Source organism: Pteropus alecto, unplaced genomic scaffold (genome assembly GCF_000325575.1).
Source record: "Pteropus alecto unplaced genomic scaffold, ASM32557v1 scaffold106, whole genome shotgun sequence".
Classification (NCBI taxonomy): domain Eukaryota; kingdom Metazoa; phylum Chordata; class Mammalia; order Chiroptera; family Pteropodidae; genus Pteropus; species Pteropus alecto.
The window spans coordinates 16,644,905-16,663,255 of NW_006442103.1; the positions used below are offsets into that span (position 1 = coordinate 16,644,905).

The 18,351-nt window shown below is 39.9% G+C and overlaps 2 protein-coding genes across 6 annotated transcripts in view; one reads left to right on the forward strand and one right to left on the reverse strand.

The window, feature by feature from the left end:
* Positions 1–4,325, reverse strand: part of WARS2 (tryptophanyl tRNA synthetase 2, mitochondrial) — a 75,677-nt gene extending 71,352 nt beyond the window's left edge. The window contains exon 1 of one of the 5 annotated variants that reach the window (XM_025052203.1): positions 4,108–4,319. In XM_025052203.1, the coding sequence (XP_024907971.1) occupies positions 4,108–4,197 (90 nt within the window). In that variant the 5' untranslated portion in view covers positions 4,198–4,319. Of the gene's footprint in view, positions 1–4,107 lie in introns of all 5 variants that reach the window. The other 4 variants (XM_025052204.1, XM_025052205.1, XM_006919687.3 and 1 more) reach the window with 4 other exon arrangements.
* Positions 4,326–4,371: 46 nt separating this feature from the next.
* HAO2 (hydroxyacid oxidase 2) overlaps positions 4,372–18,351 on the forward strand; it is a 160,673-nt gene continuing 146,693 nt past the window's right edge. The window contains exons 1-3 of the mRNA XM_006919688.3: positions 4,372–4,471; positions 8,121–8,221; positions 14,653–14,791. The gene's annotated coding sequence lies outside the window, so the exon portion shown is untranslated. The remainder of the gene's footprint in view (positions 4,472–8,120; positions 8,222–14,652; positions 14,792–18,351) is intronic.

Here is an 18,351-nt window from a genome sequence, read left to right on the forward strand (position 1 = left end):
TAAATATTATTATTTCTAATAAGCTAAGTCAGTTCACGAGGAAGACCAACCTAGGGAGCATTTTGAACAAATAGACTTACAGACTGAGCTCAAAAGGCTCTTTGGAGGGGATCCACATGACACCCTTACTTATCATTTATGATAAGCTCAGAGCTGAAGTAGCCTAATCAAAAGGGCACAGTTATCATCTAGCAAAATTCCCAGACAGCTAGTGCAGCTCCTGATCAGCTGATTAGATCATGTACCATGTTGGACGGACAGTACATGGCAGAGAAAAGCGAATGGAAAAATGACTGGGCCACCACCCTATTTTTATGTCATTATGATCACAGAAACCTACAGTAACAAATACTCACTGCAACATATGGACCGAAATCCCAACGGTCAATTTTACCATCCTGACTCCACGATTATTTAGTTTTGTGACATTAGGCAAGTTACTTAAGGTCTATTTCCTCGTGATTTAAAATAAGGTCCTAATACCCACCTTAAAGCCTGGTTATGAACAATATCTCTTCTGTGGCATACTTGTCAAAACCCATAACCCAGTCTAATCATGACAAAACATCAGACAAACCCAAATTGAGAAACTTTCCACAAAATAATTGACCAATTCTCTTCAAAAGTACCCAGGTGTGAAAGACTGAAGAAGGACCACAGACCGAGGGAGACATGGAATCCTGGATTTAATCCTGGACCAGGAGAAACTAGCGGAAAACCTGGTGAAATCTGAAATAGGTCTGTAGCTAGTATCGTACCAAGTTAATGTTTTGGCTTTGATTGCTGGATTATGTTCATGTAAGAGGAAGCTTGATGAAGGGTATTCAGGAATACTCTACACATTTCGCAACTTTGTAAATAGAAATTATTTTAAAATAAAAAAGTTAAAAAAGAGAGCAGCTTTTAAAAAGCCTTGTTGTCAGAGCTAAACGCGGGATCAAAAATTTAATACATCGCCTATTTATTTTATTTTATTTTATTTTTTGCAGATGTGATTCCTTCATCTAATGGCTATACTTGGTGGCCATTTACAGTAAGAACAGTATGTTAATACTGGCCGAACCCATGCTGGGACAGGTAATAAGGAAGTGTGTTGTTCTGGTGTGATAAAACGAGGACATTTTATACTTCCACCAAACGATTATAAATATTCTTGCAAAACTCTACTAACCATCAATATTTCACTCTTTGCACAATAAAATCGTAAGTTAGTGTTAAAAAAAAAAGTATTGATTCTGTGTTTGGCTGATGACGACAGGCTTTTATTTACCTAATGCCATCAGCATTTAAACATAACATGTCAGATCTTCATTCTGACTCCGAGACCACTCTCATCTTGTCAGACTTCAACAGTTTTCGTTCAGGCAACACCTGGCAAAATAAACCGCTTTTATGTAAACTGTAGGCATCTCGAAATGAGTACTGCTTGATCAACTGTTATTTCTGTTTTCTCCCTATTTTTTATTTTAAACTGGAGTCTACATCTAGCCTTGAGGGGTAAAAGCTTCTCTCCGAGATAACTAAAGGTCCCCAATGCCGAGTTTATTACCTGAGATTTTGCTTTTTAAAGAAAACGTTAAGACAACCTAGGAATCACAATACTATAGCAGTTTCCAATGAAGCAGCTATGGCTCCTCCACTTCTATGTCTCACCTCAGGGAGTAACTTGGCAGCCAAAACTAACAACGAGCAACTTGGCTCTTCCTTAGCTTTAGATAGAATCATATGGATATATGATAAATCTACTTTTCTTTCTATTACACTATACTCTTGCAAAATAATTTTTGTTTTCTACAAAGGTTATGAGATATCATAAAAATGTCTAATGCATCTGGTTTAAGAATCCAATTCTTCCTTCACATATTTCTGCATCTGTTCACAAAATCTCTTTGACTTCAAAGGAAGTTTTTCAAGAGAAAAAGAAGATACATACAGGAAAAGTGGCCATAAATTTTTAGTAGTCCTTTTCTAAGGCCATTTTAATAACAGCAGTGTGGGACAAGTATCTCTCTCAGAGACCTAAAATATCACAGATGATATTAATGATAGACTATGCACTTAAAACTTTATCCTGGGTCTAAAAGTGATATATTTTCAATTTAGAATATGTAAAAAAATATGGACACCCTAAAGAAGAAAACTTAAATCACTTTTAATCTACTATTAAGGAAGACCAAAGCAAAACAAAAAAGTTAAGAATGGTTGTTTCCTTCCAGTCTTTCTTTTTTCTGTGCATATATTTATATATTTACTTCCAAATATAATATTATAGCGACACTATGAATGCAATTTTGTATCTTTTCTCAACTGGTCTTCCAAAAGATAGCATTAGTCCTTCAAACCATCATACTTGATGACAAGATTATATGTAGGTTTATACTTCAAAAGATGCTCTCACATTTAATTCTTATTCTACTCAAAGCTAAATCAAAGGTTTGGAAACACTAACCTGTCCTGGAAATTCTACATCTTGAAACAATCTAGATGAACAGCTGATTAACTTTAAGATAATCATATTCATAAATACCACTGAAACAATCAATAATAGAGGTTTAAGAAATCTTTGCTTTAGCATTTACAATGATTCAGTCCCCTTAATCTCCCTGGGCAATCATTAGTGGGCTCTAATTTTTCTTTTCTCCTTGATTCTTTATTTCTCATGATATCCTCATCTCAGAGTCTGGAATGAGAAGAAGTTGGGGTCTAAGGCTTAGTAACATTGGTATCATAGATTTTAATATGCTACTATCCACTATAAATACAGTAAGCAATTCTGGTTCTGCAGAATCAAACCCTCAAATTTCAAAGAAAGGAGTACTGGATGGATTTACCTAATTTTGAATTCGTCCTTACCTAACATTGCTGGCTAAAATTTAAAATAACATTTAAATAGCTGTTTTGTTGATGAAGAGCTTTTTGATATAACATCCTTTATTCTTACCATTATCTTGCAAGGCTCGTATCAATGAAGAAAACTTAAGTATGGAAGTTAAAGTGATTTATGAGATGATTAGAAAAACAAGTTGGATTTAAATCTTGGTTTTTACAATTAATCTCATTGCTGTACTTTGGCTTCATCATTATGGAGCCCCAGATTTTCCGAAGCCTAAAGGAACATTAACGCGTTCATCAGCTCAACCCTTCCTCCACCCACATCGCTAGAGAATAAACTCAGCGGGATGAAGTGACTCGTCATGCCACACAGCTAGTAAGTGGCTGACAAATCCCTTGACCTCTGGTTTCCTAACTTCCGGTCTAGTGCTCTTTTCACTACACGTTATCATACAAAATCCTCACACCTACGCATTACAACAATGAATATGCAAGGATGCCAAGAAATCACCTAATAATCACAGAATCTCGTTTCTCTTTAGTGCCCAGAAGACATTTCCCAAGAGACCCACGGCAAAGTGTCTACCACTGAGATTGCATTTAGAAGACGTATTGTAAACGTTTGAATGAGTGAAGTAAATGTCTGAATGAAAGGGGAGATACATATTTTTTTCTTTTGCCAGAAAGGTAAAATTCCAAATACTGACGAGACAGACTGAAGGCCATGTCATGCCCTCAGCACGACAGAGCAGGGCTGCCAGACGCAGGGCAAGACGACGCATTTCGGCAGTCTGCAGCAATTCCTCACAAGCCTGTTAGATACAGATCGACTTTGGAGCAACGAAGAACCAGAGCGGAAGGTGCACCATTTGCTCAAGCACTGCACGGCCGGAGGGAGGGCGTCAAGCGGCTGCACAGACTTAAACCTCCCAATGCACAACAGGGAGTCTTTTCTAATTTCTCCGCGGGCCCCCACGGCTTGCAGTTTGGGAATGGACAGCTGAACCGTACTAGGACCATGAAAAGGTGGGCAGTCCTAGCGGGCAGACGGCAGCACGCTCCTCCCACCAGGGGCGCGTTACGTCATCACGCAGCCTTGCTACGTCACCACGCTCCGTTGTAAGAGGGCAGTCTCGGCGAGTTGGGTTTAAAAGAGAAACGGCCCGGGACTCTCCAGAGGAAACGAGAAGAGAAAATCAAACGGAGGGAGGGAGAGAGGATGAGAAGGACCCAGCGGGATGGAAAGGCGGCGGGAGAAGGGCCAGCTTAGGTTACCTGGGGAGCGGGAGCAGCGTCAGGTGCTTTATGAAGTGCCCGGATGAATCTCCAGCACCTATGCGCCTTTCTCATTGAGTACAGCGCCATCTTGAGAAGGGCGGAGCTTTCTTTTCTTGAGTGACGTCTGCTCGGAGATCCAGTCCCAGTTTTGCAAGCTCTTTTGCTTGCTGAGCATGCGCCAATGCCTTCGGGCGCGGGCAGTTGTGCAGAGGGAAATCGTCTTTGCAAAGCAGGTGGGGATAGGAATGGGGTGGGGCTTGATTTTAGCATTTGCGCTGGCGACCTAGTCTTTGCCCAGGCTTCCTGGAAGGAGAGGTTTCTCAGGGGATATTAGCGGCATTTTAGACAGGAAGAAAGTCAAGTAAGTTGCTTTTCGGATCCTAGCCATCCAGAGGCATCTTTTAAAAAGTTTCTCTAGGAACGGGGCCTTCCCAGTCCTTTTAGAGAGCAGTAAGTGGTCTTTTGAGACCTCTAGGGCCTCAATTCATCTGATAACACAGACGTTTGTTGAACCCCACCATCTGCTAGGTAGTGAAGGTGCAAAGGAAAATATCTTGCCTTCGGGAAGTGCATGGTCTTGTAGGGTAGTGGATAAGTAAATGATGCACTGTTTTAGGTGTTACAGGAGCAAACACCAAGATTGGGGACGAGGGATGGTTAGGATTGTGGTACTTCAGCCTGGTCCAGGGAAGCCCTCGGAAAAAGGTGATACCTGATGGAAGAGTTCTGTGTTTGGGGTTAAATTAATGGAGGGGTTAATAGTGCTCTTGCTTCTGTGAATGCACTCAGAAAGCTCCCAGAAAGATCAGATAGATATCAGTAAAATATAACAAAGATCAGAAAGATATCAGTAAAATATCAGATAGATATCAGTAAAATATAACAAAGAAATTTATCAGAATTCTTTTATGTGTTTCGTTGTGTTTATCCATTCAACGAATACTGAAAATTACATTTCCGTAGGCAGAGGTAGGAGATGAATAAGGATGCCCATATTCTTAAAGAAATGAATCTAACAGGTTAAAATTTATAAATTAAAACCATACGTTAAAAATCTCACAAATGGTACAAAGTACTGGTGAAGTTTAAGCATAATTGATATAATATAGAAATAAGCAGGGAAGGAATTGTAGGGATGACGGGATTGGGAGGAGCTAAGGAAATTGAGTCTTATTCTTAAATGAAACTTATCAGTTTGATTTTGTGTCTGTTAAATTTGAGGTGCTTATAGTACTCCCGAATATGACGCCCATTAGGTAGGTAGGTCTGGAGCTCAGGAGAGAGGTCTGAACTACAAAGCAGATCGTAATTGACACCAAGGAAGTCTGAGACTGCCAGGTAGTGTGTTTGTGGAATAAAAGTGGATGGTTGGATGATGGAAATTAAAAAGTAGCCAAAAGATAGTTACCCCCCCCTCCCCAAAATGTGGTAATACTGAAACCCAGGAAAGAGATGTTGCCAGTGGAAGTGATGACTGATATTTATAACGGTATAAGTATCCCTTGTAAATATGCAGTTCTGTAAATGCCCAGATGCTTTGTGCTCATACACCTAGCAAAACATGAAAATAGTTTTTTTACAGATATGTTATTAATTAGATTCAGTGACCTTAGGAATTAGCGGGATTCGATTTACGATGTCCTAAGCCATCCAACTGTAAGATAAAGCCTAGAAATAGGATGAAGGTTACAGCAGAAAGCCGTCAAAGGGCCTGCCCATTTTGTTTCCTCACACAGCAAATTTAGGCTTTCATCTGCCAAGACCATCATGACTGAGAATATTTCCGTGGAACACATACTCCAATTGAAGAAGGTATATCAGAACACAAGTATAATCACTTCAAATCTGTATTTTTTCCAAAGTAAATTATTTTCATACTTAGAAGTAACGAATCGTGTTCCCCGCTACAGTGGTGACCTGGTGACTCTTGACATTTCCCATAGCATATATTTTAATCCCTTACCTAGAATGGGCATATCTTCTAAATCTATATTTTATTTCGACAAAGTACATGGCTAATTGTCAGAGATCGGTATGCTTTTAACAGCCAGGAGGGCTAGCTGACAGCAGAAAAGACACCAGACCTATTATAAGCGAGCTAGCTATGTCTGCTTTCGTACTTTTTTACAACAGCATTCTGAAACCTTTTGCTATTGGGGAAAGTATCACCAAAAAGTTCACTATCATCTAAGCTCACTGTCTTGTGCTCTTCTAGAAGTGCAGCATTTTCAGCACATTTTAATAAGGATTTAAAATGTGAATCCTGAATCTTCAGGAAAAGATATATTATTCACAGTATCTTTTAAAGAAAAATATAACGAGAAGTTCACTTACGGACTAGTTGGTTGTCCGACGGTGTTTAAATGAAGCACCACTGTATTTATTGCAATGTTTTACCATTGCTGTCATTTGGTAAGCCAAAGAATTTTAGTAAAATGAGATATAAATACTGAAAGCAGACTTTAGATAAACTTAAAAACTTTTATAGTCACACAGCGTGTACAGTATGGCTATATATGTTCATGCCTGCCATTTTGAATACTTGTTTAAAATTTGATTTCTCATCAACACTTTTATAGTAAGTTCTGGTGATTTTGCTCTTTTCTTAACACTCCCTGCAAATCTGTCCTGCTTGAAACAATAGATTAAAACCAGACTGGCAGTTGGGGAACGCTTTCTATTGCAACCATGTGTGTCAGAAGAAAGGGTTAGGTTTCCCTGTCCAAGACATCAAGGGGAACCCCCACCTCTGCAGACACACCTCTATTCTCCAGTAATGGAGAGTTTATATCTAGTTAGATTTAAGTGGGATAAGGAGTTTAAATCCACCTTTAGCTCTTGTAGTATAATCAGCCCTCAAGTCTCAAAGTATCAATTTTGTTTCTCTAATTTAATTCTAAGTGTCAGGTTGGAATTAGATGCTGATGAAGGTAATGGAGAGTTAGCCTACACATTTATTCACTTAGAGAAGAATTTTGCAGAATGCAAAAGACTAGATGGCATCTGTGTTCAAAACTTACTTAAAGCACAGTCCATTCACCTCTGACCTTGTTTTTATATCAAATGTGTTTTTTAAATATCGAGGAAGAGATTCTATAATGAAAGCAAACTTTCTCTTCTTAGTATTGGGTGCAGCTACAGTTCTCTGACCATACCGTCTTACACTGGACTTGTTATAAGGGTTTAAAGTGAGGCAGAGTCTACCCTCCAGTGAGATAACTACCAAGAGTCATTGAAATATGTGGGAAACCATAATAGTGATTTGGAGATTGTTGTTTTTCACCTTAGGCTTAATTCTAGTTCTATCCCTCATTTTATAGCTGATGAAACTGGTCCAACGATACTGAGCATCTTGACAAAAATCACATTAACAAATAAGAGCAGAGATAGGAAGAACTTTTTCCAGATGAGTGCCCTACTTTAAGTGACAGCTCTGTAAAGCCGAAGTAGCCATGGCTAGGGCTGGTCCAAGGGTAAGGCTCATCCTTGTGCCATGCTTCATGGAACAACTAAGTGGCTGATTTTTAAAGAGTTGATTCTCTAATCTTTCCACCCCTGACAATAAAAGATGCTGTAGTTTTTGAGGAAATGCAAGTCATAGCATCTTCTTTGTGTGGGAGGCTTATCTGGTTTTTGGGAAATCTACTCAGGGTTGTTAAGGAAGAAATTGCAATTACCTTTTTTCCTGGAAGACGCCATCTAGCAAAATTAAGGGAGAGACCAGCCAATGTGGATAGCAGAATAGAATTTTTCTCAGAATGGCTTTTCCTTAAAATTAAGGGCTGAGGCCATAGTTTTTTTCCAGATTTAACTTCTTAACAGGTAGGGAGGGTGGGGAGTGTCAGTGCAGACCTAAGTGAGTAATTTGTGTCCATCGATCGTCACAGAACTGACTCCATTCCTTGAAGAGTCATTAGTGTGCAGAACCAGGAGGAGGGTGGATTACATGGCATGTTGCAGACCCTGGAATTCCTGTTCATAGTTAATGTTTTCTCTTGATAATTTTTCAGCCTGCCGTTTCAACATTAGAATACAAGTCTTCAAAGAAGACGGAGAATTACTCCTTTCATGAAGTACGGATCTAGAATGGAGAAAATAATTCTGGAGAAACGTAAGAGACTATTTTCGATATTCCCCGTCCCCACCGTTCACCCTCAGTCTTAGGACATGTGCTCCATGGAGGAAACGGAGCTTAGAAATTAGCAAATTCAAGTTTAGAAAGAGCCTTTTGCTTGGTTGTCTCTGCTTGCATGCTGTAGCTTTTCCAGATGGCATGGCCCTGAGGAGAAGACCTCTGTTATCTGCACACTCATTCTGTCCTTAAATCACCACCCTTTGTTTCCAGCTACTTCATGACAGTGAACAGACTTCCCACTTTTGAGTTTGTATTTTACAAGAAGAACTGTAGCAAGGTCTCCAAAAAGCTGACTGGAGTGTCCCAGAGACAGGCCTTTTTCTGTTTTGTCTGTGTAATCAAGCTACGCTAGACCCCTTCCCGTCCCACAGCCTGTCTATCTTGGGTAATGCGAGGATCCTAGTGGTGGCTGCTGCTTAGATCTTGATCTTTTTAAAAACAACATCAAAAATTATCTGGATGTCTCTGAAAACAGGGATGGTGTTAACCCCGCTGTCTCAGTCGTAACCCGTCTCCACCAGTTAGAGTCCCTCGGACTTTCCAAAAGCTACTGACAATTGCAGTCAGCTACGTTTTCCTTCACTTATTGTGTTTTCCATAATAAGTAGAACTGAGCATGAACTCAGAGAAAATTTGCATGCTAGACCGTTACTGATCTCAGTGAACCACTTAACCTTTATGTGCCTTTATTTTCCTTATTTGTAAAATAAGTAAATAATAGGAGGATTAGATGATATACATTGTAACTCTTATGGTTCCAGGAACTAGTTTCTGTTTGATCCAAAATTAGATTCATTTAAAGATACAGAGCTAGATATTGCAGTCAGGATCCACATTTCAGAGCATATCCCCTGACCCCGTGCCCATGGCAGATGTGTGTGTTATGTGCCATCGAGTTGGCTCCAACTCCCAGTGACCTTATGAATAAGTGATGTCCAGTGTCCCGTCCTCAACAGCCCTGCTCAGCTCCTGTAGAACCATGCCTGTGTCTTCTTTTATAGAGCCAGTCCATCTCATATTTCATCTTCCTCTTTTCCGGCCACCTTCTGTTTTCTCCAGTTTGACTGTCTTTTCCAAAGAACGCTGCCTTCTCATGGTGTGCCGGAAGTAGGACAGCCTCGGCTCTGCCATGGCAGGTACTGAGATACAGATACAGAGAATGGGCCTAAAATAGCCCTCAAGACTGTGCTCCAGGCACCTACTGTCAACCAAGTAAGATCGGCCCTGCTTGTCATCTTGTCATGGCAAGGTTAGGTTTGTGATAGACAAAGAATGTGAATCTTTTCTCATCTAAGTGAACATGGAGTGGCTTTCCACAGATCTGTTTTCAAAGGGTAAGTAGGAGGAGTCTCTTGACCTATTTTCGTTCTATCTAGCTACTTTAAGTAGCAGTTCACTGAGTTCCCAACTGGATTGCTTTTTGTTGTTTCTCAGAAATATACTCATTATTTTCTAATTGGCAGTCGCAATGATTTGTATGACAGCTGCTAATCCAAAAGTGGGTTCTAAGAGAGGATTATCCACCAGGCACTGTGGTCTTTAGGGAAGGAAGGTACCCACTGTCCACCCATGGGGACCGGGGTGTGTGCTGGAGTGTTGGTGGGGGGCAGTACCCTGCCTCTCTCTCTTCTCCTCTTCTCTGATCTTCTGATCTTTCCGTTTCCTCCCATTTGCTGAGCCTTAGGATAAAGGAACCTGATTTATCTCATCCATAGAGGTCAGTTCTTTCTCCATCCCCCAGGAGGCCAACGTAGGATGCTATATAGTAGACAGTGGATCTGGAAGGCCAGGTGGAAATATCTAGTACAGAACTACTGTCCATCTACAGAACCAGAAATGTAACTGGGAAAAAAAATGATAAAAATCTACATCTTCTTAGGAAAATTTTCTAACCAGACTTAAACTTGAAGGCAAGGCCGTGTTTTCATCTTCGACATAGCAGAGTATTGGGACACCAGAGGAAGGCTCAACAAGCATTGGCGGGTTGATTAGAGGGACAAATGAACACATGTGAGGGAAGGAGGGACAAGTATGGTGACGTATTTTAAAGATAGACAGTGTGGGGAATTGGGGAACATTTTTTAAAGCCCAAAATAAGCCCTAGAAACCTTTTTAAAATCTCTGATACATGCTTGCTTTCCTGTGGTTCTGCTCTTTCCACTAAGAAGCAGAACGCGTAAAATATTCTGATGAGTTGAGGGTTATTACTTAAGTTCCAACTAATGTTTTCTATATAAATCTAAATTACTGCCTTTCCTCCATTCTGCTTCTCTTTTTGTTTGGTCAAATCCCTGTGGGAGGGAGCAGCATTCCTGTGGTGGGTAAAATAATTTCTATGGAAATTATTCAAAACACAATTTCTGTAAACACTATGTGAAGATATGATTTATTTCTGGATTTAGGCCTTGTGCTTGCATCATTTCCCTATTTATCATCAAGTTTTCCGTATGCCAGCATCTCTTTTTAAGCATCTGTCCATATCAGTTTTGCATCTAAGAGGATCAACTTCCATTCGGAGGGCTGAGGCAGTGGGAGGCAAGAGGGAAGAGGCCGTGTTCTAGGAGGCAGTGGGGGTACTGAGAGGACCACTGGACTTTATTCCCAGTCCTGACTCTGCTGTAACTAGCAAAGTGACATTCAGAAGTCCTGAACCTCTCAGCCTGTTTTTTTATCTAAAAAAAAAATGGCAATGGTTGAACCAGCTTATGCCCAAGGATCCTTTCAGTCCTTAACTATTAAGTTTATGCTCATACAGGTGTCATGTTTTTAAGCTGAGGATCTCCTGGTACTCTGCAAATAACAAACAAATTTCAGGGAAAATGTCTTTGTATCAAGATCTTTTAATTTCCTTCGAATTACACTTTAGGGGCTGTCTTGGGTCTACTGCTTAGGATTTGTATGACCTCGGACAGGCTTCCTAAGGGGCTGGGCCTCAGTCTCCTCATCCAGAGATGGTGGCAAAGGGTACCACATCCCCCGAGTGCCCTGGCTGCTCTGAGGTGAGGGCTGAGCTGGCTCTCGAAGCAGGTGCTGAATGGGATTTTGAGTTGGGAAGAGGAGCAGGGTGCCCTTAGGAGCGATAACTGCATGAAGGAAGCATGGATCTGCAACTGAATAAGGTGCCAGTAGGTGAAGGTGAAGGTAAAGAGAATAAGGTGTTAACACCTCTCTCTGCTTCCCCTTGTCTCCTTCAGTCTCTTCTCTCAATCGGTAGCCAGAGCAACCCATTCAAATGCATATCGGATCATGGGCAGCCTCTGCTCAGAACCCAGTGGCTTTTCATGTCACTGGGAAAAACCCCGAGTCCTTGCCCAGGTCTGGAAGACCCAAATGATGTATGTCCTCTCTCCAGCCTCCCTCTCTGGCCTCTCTCCCCACTGCCGTCCCCCTCCCGTGCTCCGTGCTGGATACCTTGGCCTCCTCACTGATCCGTAACCTCTATCACCATCTAACATGTTTCGCCTAATTAATTTTTTTTTCCTCTCAAGTGTGAGCATCATAAGAGCAATGACTTCTGTCTGTTTTATTCTGTATCCCTTAAGTTTAGCACGTGCACAGCTAATAACATGCTTGTTGAATGAATTTCCCCAGCTTACGGATAGATAAGGGAGCTAAGGTCCAAAGAGAGAAAGTGGATGAGGTCAAGGTGCTCTATAGAAGAAGAGTCTGAACCATTAAGCACTTAGGTCTTTTGTCTCTGCCCCACGGGCCTCAGAGACATCTACATCCTAATGCTCTGAAACGTGGCAGAAGAGGCTTTGCAGGTGTAATGAAGTTAAGGCTCTGGGGATGGAGAGATGATCCTTTTGATTGTTGGCTTCTGACGATGGAGAGATGATCCTTTTGATTATTGGCTTCTGACATCATTCCCTTGATCTCTTCGACTCTGTGGATTCACTCGTTCATTTATTAATTCATTCACCCAACATTTACTGTATATATTGATATATCCGTTTCAGCAAAAGGAAAAGAAAGGATATGAAAGGGGAACGTTTACATGTTTATGTAAATCTTTTAAAAAGCAGTGGTATCAACTGTGTGTATGTGTGTTTTTTACTTTGAGGATTTCCAAGTATTTTTAATTTAAAAAATAGGAACAAATATTCTCTGAGAGATATTCTCAGCCAAGCACTGCGGTCGACACTGGAGATCAAAGAAAATTCTTGAATTACACACACTTACAGCTTAATAGGGGCCACAAGTGAACAGAAATTGCCCCCACTGAATGCAAGTGTCACCAGGGAGGGAAGCGGGGTTTCAGCGGAGACCCAGACGGCATTGGGGTGGAGGGGTCGATAAGCAGAGAATCCCAAACGTAACATCTCAGTTGAGTGGTCTGATGGCTACCCAGGTTTGGGCCCTTTGGGCTTGCCAGTCCCTGGCCTGGGTGTTTTGCTAGCCAGAGCCAGCCGTCTTGTGGGTGCCTTTTCCCCATCTGGCCCCCTCTCCCCCTGCCTCCAGTGCCCTGGCTTGACACAGGCATGGCAGGCCCTTTCCCAGGCACCTGTTTAGAGCAGCACCCGATGCCGCTCTTAAGGAGTTACAGCCGTAATGGGCTAAGGGCAGGGCATGGGAGAAAACGCAGTGAACAAGAACAAAGCCACAGGGAATATGCATGTTTACATTGGCTTTTCCCAAACAGGATGCTTTCACGCCACTTTCTGTAATCCAAATGGCATGTTTCTCTGTAACATACTGTGAAAATGCGGTGGCTCTCGATTGTAAAGCCACAAGAGACGTGTTCTCCCCAGATGGGGTGAGCACCCCTCCTGGTGCTCCACTGGCACCCTATGCTCCCGTCTTTCACAGGGCGTCTCACCCCCATCCCATCTCTTGACTTTGTTCTCCACAGACCCCTAAGATCTTTCCAGAGCAGTGACCAGTCTTGCTTGAGTTTGTAGTGACAGACCCTGCGCACAAGGAGTACTCAGTGAATAATTGCTTCATTGAACTGAGTAACACAAAACAGTGTTGATGCTAGTTTGGACAAATTTTGAAACATCTGAAATCAGACTCATTTTGGAAGGCTGGAAAATAGTTTCAACATTAATCGATCATTTGTTTCCAAACATAAAAATGTTTCAACAATTCTTAAATAAATATTCACCAAGTGAATGACATTTCTGCCTGGTTTGACAGGCTGAGGATGGGGTACAGATTGAGTACATAATAACTATTTTAATTGCCCTCTAACTTGTTATGTATGGGAAGGAGCACAGGTTTATGAGAGAAAGATGCTTTGAAAACTGTAAAGTGCGCTGCAGACATCAGTTTAGGTTTTCACATGACTGCAACAGAAAACTGCCTGGGCACTCAGTCGCTTGCAGACCGAAGCAGAAGTCAGTGTTTGGATGGGACACAGGACTGGTGGGAGGAGTGGTTACCCGTCGCACAGAGCATTCAATTGTTCCAGGCTTGGCCAGGGTGCAGATGGTTTTCCATCGCTGAAATTGGCCAGGGATGGTGGGGAAAGTACTTAGACTTTGCTTTCACATAATCGGCAAAGCAGGGTTTCAAGAAATCCTTGAACAGTAATACTGTTCAGCTACCTTCTTAGGGAGGTCAACTCTTGATTAATTTTTTAAATTCAAATCACGCAAGTGAGAGTGACACATCCCGGGGCCATTTCATACCATTCCCGATTTCTCAGAAGCAGTTGGCACCAGCTTCTTCTCTGGCAGGGATAATTAGCCCTGGCTCTGTTACGGTCCAAGGAGTCTGTAATTCTCCAGGAGGATTGCAAAATACTTCTAAATATTCTAAAAATGAAGTTAAATATTCATTTTTATTGTAATTTACATATGCCATCCAGTACTTTTAGAAGATGTTAGTGCTGTGGAATGACATGGCCAGCCATCGTATGCTGCAACTGTGAGATGTAGCCGTGAATTCTCAGAACGAGACGGTGATGGTCCTGCAGTCCAGCGCTATCTGGTTTTCGCTTTAGCCAGCTGCGAGTTAGCCAATACTTATCTCTCTGTGTGGCTGTGAAAAAGTTTTGTAGGTCCAAGATGGTTAGATATTATTTCGTAAAGCCTTAGTCTGGTAAGTTTTAGTAATTCTTAATCTTTCTCAAACAGATACTGGTCAAATCTTCCCCGATAACAAAGTAACAGAGCATCCATATCTCACAATTGTAATGTAATTTCGGTGTGAGAAAACTATTTTCAGGTCTCCAGGATTGAGAAAGTAAACATATAACAAACAATTAGGAATGCTAGGATCCTGGTCGGGAGGCAGATGTTCTGCACATCTCCGTCCCAGGCTCTTCACTTCAAATTTCTTGCTCATTTTCTTTTTGCATAAGCCTATCTTGGTGTTTTTGCCTGGGAGTTTCAGTGTGTTACTGTAACACAACAATTAATTACGTAAGACAAAGCCCAACTTGCTTATCTTTTCTCTTCCAGACCTACTGTAACTTAGACAAAACGCGGCCATTGTCTTGCATTACGTGGAATGGCTACTGAAAAGGAAGGATGTAGGGAACAGAAAAGTTTCAGGGGACAACGAGAAATGAAGGCATCGTGAGCTACTTTACAAGAAACTGTAAGTAGTCGGTTTCCAAAAACGTGGAAATTGCTTCTTTACTTTATTTCCCCCAGTTTTAAAAAGAATGTATGTACTCGGTAAAAAACAAAAACAAAAAAACTCTTAAAATACAAAACAAGAAGTAGAAGTTCTCTTCTTCGGTATCCTAGCCCAACTCAGGAATCCCACTACCACGAGAGGCACTATTAGCTGTTTGTTTCGTGTCTTTCTGGAAGTATTCTGTGCACATTACCAAGACGCCACAAACATCCGTACGCTGCCTTTCCTCACAAGCTCTTCAACTTCATCTTTTTTCGTTATTGTGTCTTAATCATCTTTACATATAAGTAAACATCTATATCTCGGTTTAAAAGAGTGTCATTATTTGTTTGTGCAGTCTCTTTTTGGGCAACATATGGATTGTTTTTAGATCATTACTATTATAAACAATGCTTCAGTGAACACCTTTGTAAATATGTATTTGTACGTGTGAGAAAGTAAAGCTAATGTCTTCAGGGTAAATTTCTAAAAGTCAAATGACTCAATTCTGAGATTATATGTATTTACATCTTGATAATTATCTCCTAACTTATCTCCAAAAATGTTATCCAGTGTATACACCTAACAATAGTGCATGTGTTTCCCATTTGCTCCTATCACTGGGAGTTTGTCTTTATAAATAACAACATATAAATACTATCATCAGTTAACCCTGGGGTTCAGGCAAGGGCTATTCTTTCTTGCATCTTAAGGACAATACAATCCGTGTTTGTCGTATTTAATTTCTCTAGGATAGAGGATGCTCTGTTCCTCTCTTCCTCACATAGACTAGAAAACTTGGATCTGTCCGCAGGTTTATCGTTTCCTTTGGTTTAGAAAACCCATGTGTCCCATTCTCGCAATCATCTCTAGTAGAAGAGTTTTTCGGGGAAGAATTCTTTGTAAAACAACGTCCAGATTTAAGGGGAAACTGAGTCACAACCATTTCAAGTCTAGTTTGGTTGGCTACAAAGAATGTTTCTGTAACAAATTGGTAAACAGGAAAAGGCCTGCAGTATAACATGGAATTTGCAGAACTCAAGCATGATTTTCCTAGACAAAGGGAACTGGAATATCGGGAATTAGATTAGAACCTTCAGTAAGAAAAGAAATTCTTTTACTGTGGCTGCTGCTAAGCAATGGTTCTCTCAGCTATATTTTAAGAAATTTAAAAACAAGTGCTTGGTTGACGGCGGTAGTGTAAAATCATATAAACCCCATGAAGTGGACATCTTTCAAGACGACTGGCATGGGCTTTTGAAAAATGGCAGTGTCATAACAATGTTTAAAGACTTGGGGCAGGAGGACTATTTTAGATTATGGGTGATAAAGAGACTTGAAAACTAAATGCCATGCATAACCTTTGATTTTTTCCTGGATTGAAAAATAGCAAGAATAAGACAATATTGAGTCAATTAAGGAGATTCGAATATAGACTATAATCAAGTAATCTTGTATCAGCATTAACTTTGTTGGTGTGATAACAGTAACCTGGAAACATAGAACAATCACATAATTTTTTCAGGTACATCCTAAAGTGCTTAGGTTGTGACTTACATCACATGGTTCAGCAAATAAACTGCTTGAAGTTTTGTAATATCAGGTTTTACATTTAGATGTATAGTCCATATTGAGTTAATTTTTGGTATACGGTGTGAGTTATAGATTGACATTCACTTTTTTGAGTATGAATATAAAATTGTGCCGGTACTATTTATCGAAACACTGTCCTTTCTCAATTTCATTACCTTTGCGCATTTGTCAAAAATCAGCAGACCATTTGTGAGCAAGTCTATTTCTGGCCTCTCTATTCTGTTCCATAGATCTGTTTATCTTCCTTTACACCAATACACACTGTCTTGATTACTAAAGCTTTATAATATGTCTTGAAGTCAGATACTGTAAGTTCTCTGACTTTGTTCTGCCTTTTCAAAGTGTTTTACGTATTCTAGGGCCTTGTCATTTTAACATAAATTTTCAAATTTGTCAAATTATGTGAAAATTTCAGCTTGTCAATTTCTACAAAAAAGCCTGTGGGTATTTTGATTGGGAAAGCATTAAATTTATAGGTCAACTTAGAAAGAATTGACATATTGACAGTATTGAATCTTACGATCCGTGAATGCAGTGTATCACTCCATATTTTAGGTCTTTTAAAATTTCTCTTAGCAGTAGTTTGTAGTTTGTCAGGATTATCCTTCACCTTTTCATATTTTTTTAATGCTTTTGTAAATGGTATTTCTAGGTTTCTAATTGTTGCTAGTATATAGAAATACAGTTGGTTTTCGTATAGTGATCTTGTATCCTGCAACTTTGCTGAACTCACTATTGGTTCCGGTAGCTTTTTTGTTGCTTCCTTAGGATTTTCTGAGTAGGTGATCATGTCATCTGTGAATAAAGACAGTTTCACTTCTTTCTTTCCAATTAGATGCCATTTATTATTTTTTTCCCTTGTATTGTCTAGAACCTCCATTTTAATGTTGTACAGAAGAGATGAAGCAGACCTCCTGGGCTTATTCTGGATTTTAGAAGAAAAGCAAATAGAGTCTTTCACCATTAAGGATGATATTAGCTGTAGGTTTTTTGTTGATGCTCTTTATCAAGTTGAAAAGTTTTCTTCTATTCTTAGTTTGCAGAAACTTTTTTAAAAAAAATCAGGAATGTATATTCAGTTTTGTCAAATGCTTTTTCCTTGGTCCATTGAGATAGATCATCTTAGTTTTTCTTTTTTTTTTTGTTTGTTTCTTAATATGTCTGAAAAAGTATTTTACTTTCATTTTGAAAGATATTTTTGTAGATTACAGAATTCTAGTTTAACAGTTTTTTCTTTGAAGGCTTTAAAGATGTTCTGTACTATCTTCTCACTTGCATAATATCTGACAAGAAAGAAACCCACGTTATCTTTATTGCTCTTTTTCTGTATGTAAAGTATCATTCCCTCAGGCTTTTAAGATTTTTTTCTTTTTCATTAGTTTTAAGCTATTTGATTATGATGTACCTTGGTGTAATTTTTCTTCATGTTTCTTGTGCTTGAAGTTCATTGAGTTTTTTTGGCTCTGTGGGTTTATATTTTTCATCACATTTGAAAATATTTCAGGCATTTGTTTTCAAATATGTTGTATCTCCTCCCGTGCCTTCTTTCCTTAGCAACTCCAATTTTACACATATTTGTCTGCTTGAAGTTGTCCCATGGTTCTTGATGCTTTGTTTATTTTTTTCTTGCTCTTCTTTTTTCAACCTCTGTGCTTCATTTTGGGTAGTTTCTATTGCTGTGCCTCTTACCTTCATTTTGGATAGTTTCGATTGCTAAATTTACTTCTCTTTCCTTCCACGATGTCTAATCTGCTGTTAACCCCATCCAGTGTATTTTTTTATTTCAGACATTTTAGTTTTCATCTGTAGAAGACCAGTTAAAACATTTCTTCCATGACTTTATTTAATACGTTTAATATTTCTTCTAGTCTTTTGAACACATGGAATACGGCACAGTTATCCTAACTGTCCTCATTACCTATGTCGTTTTTTTAACATTTTTTTGA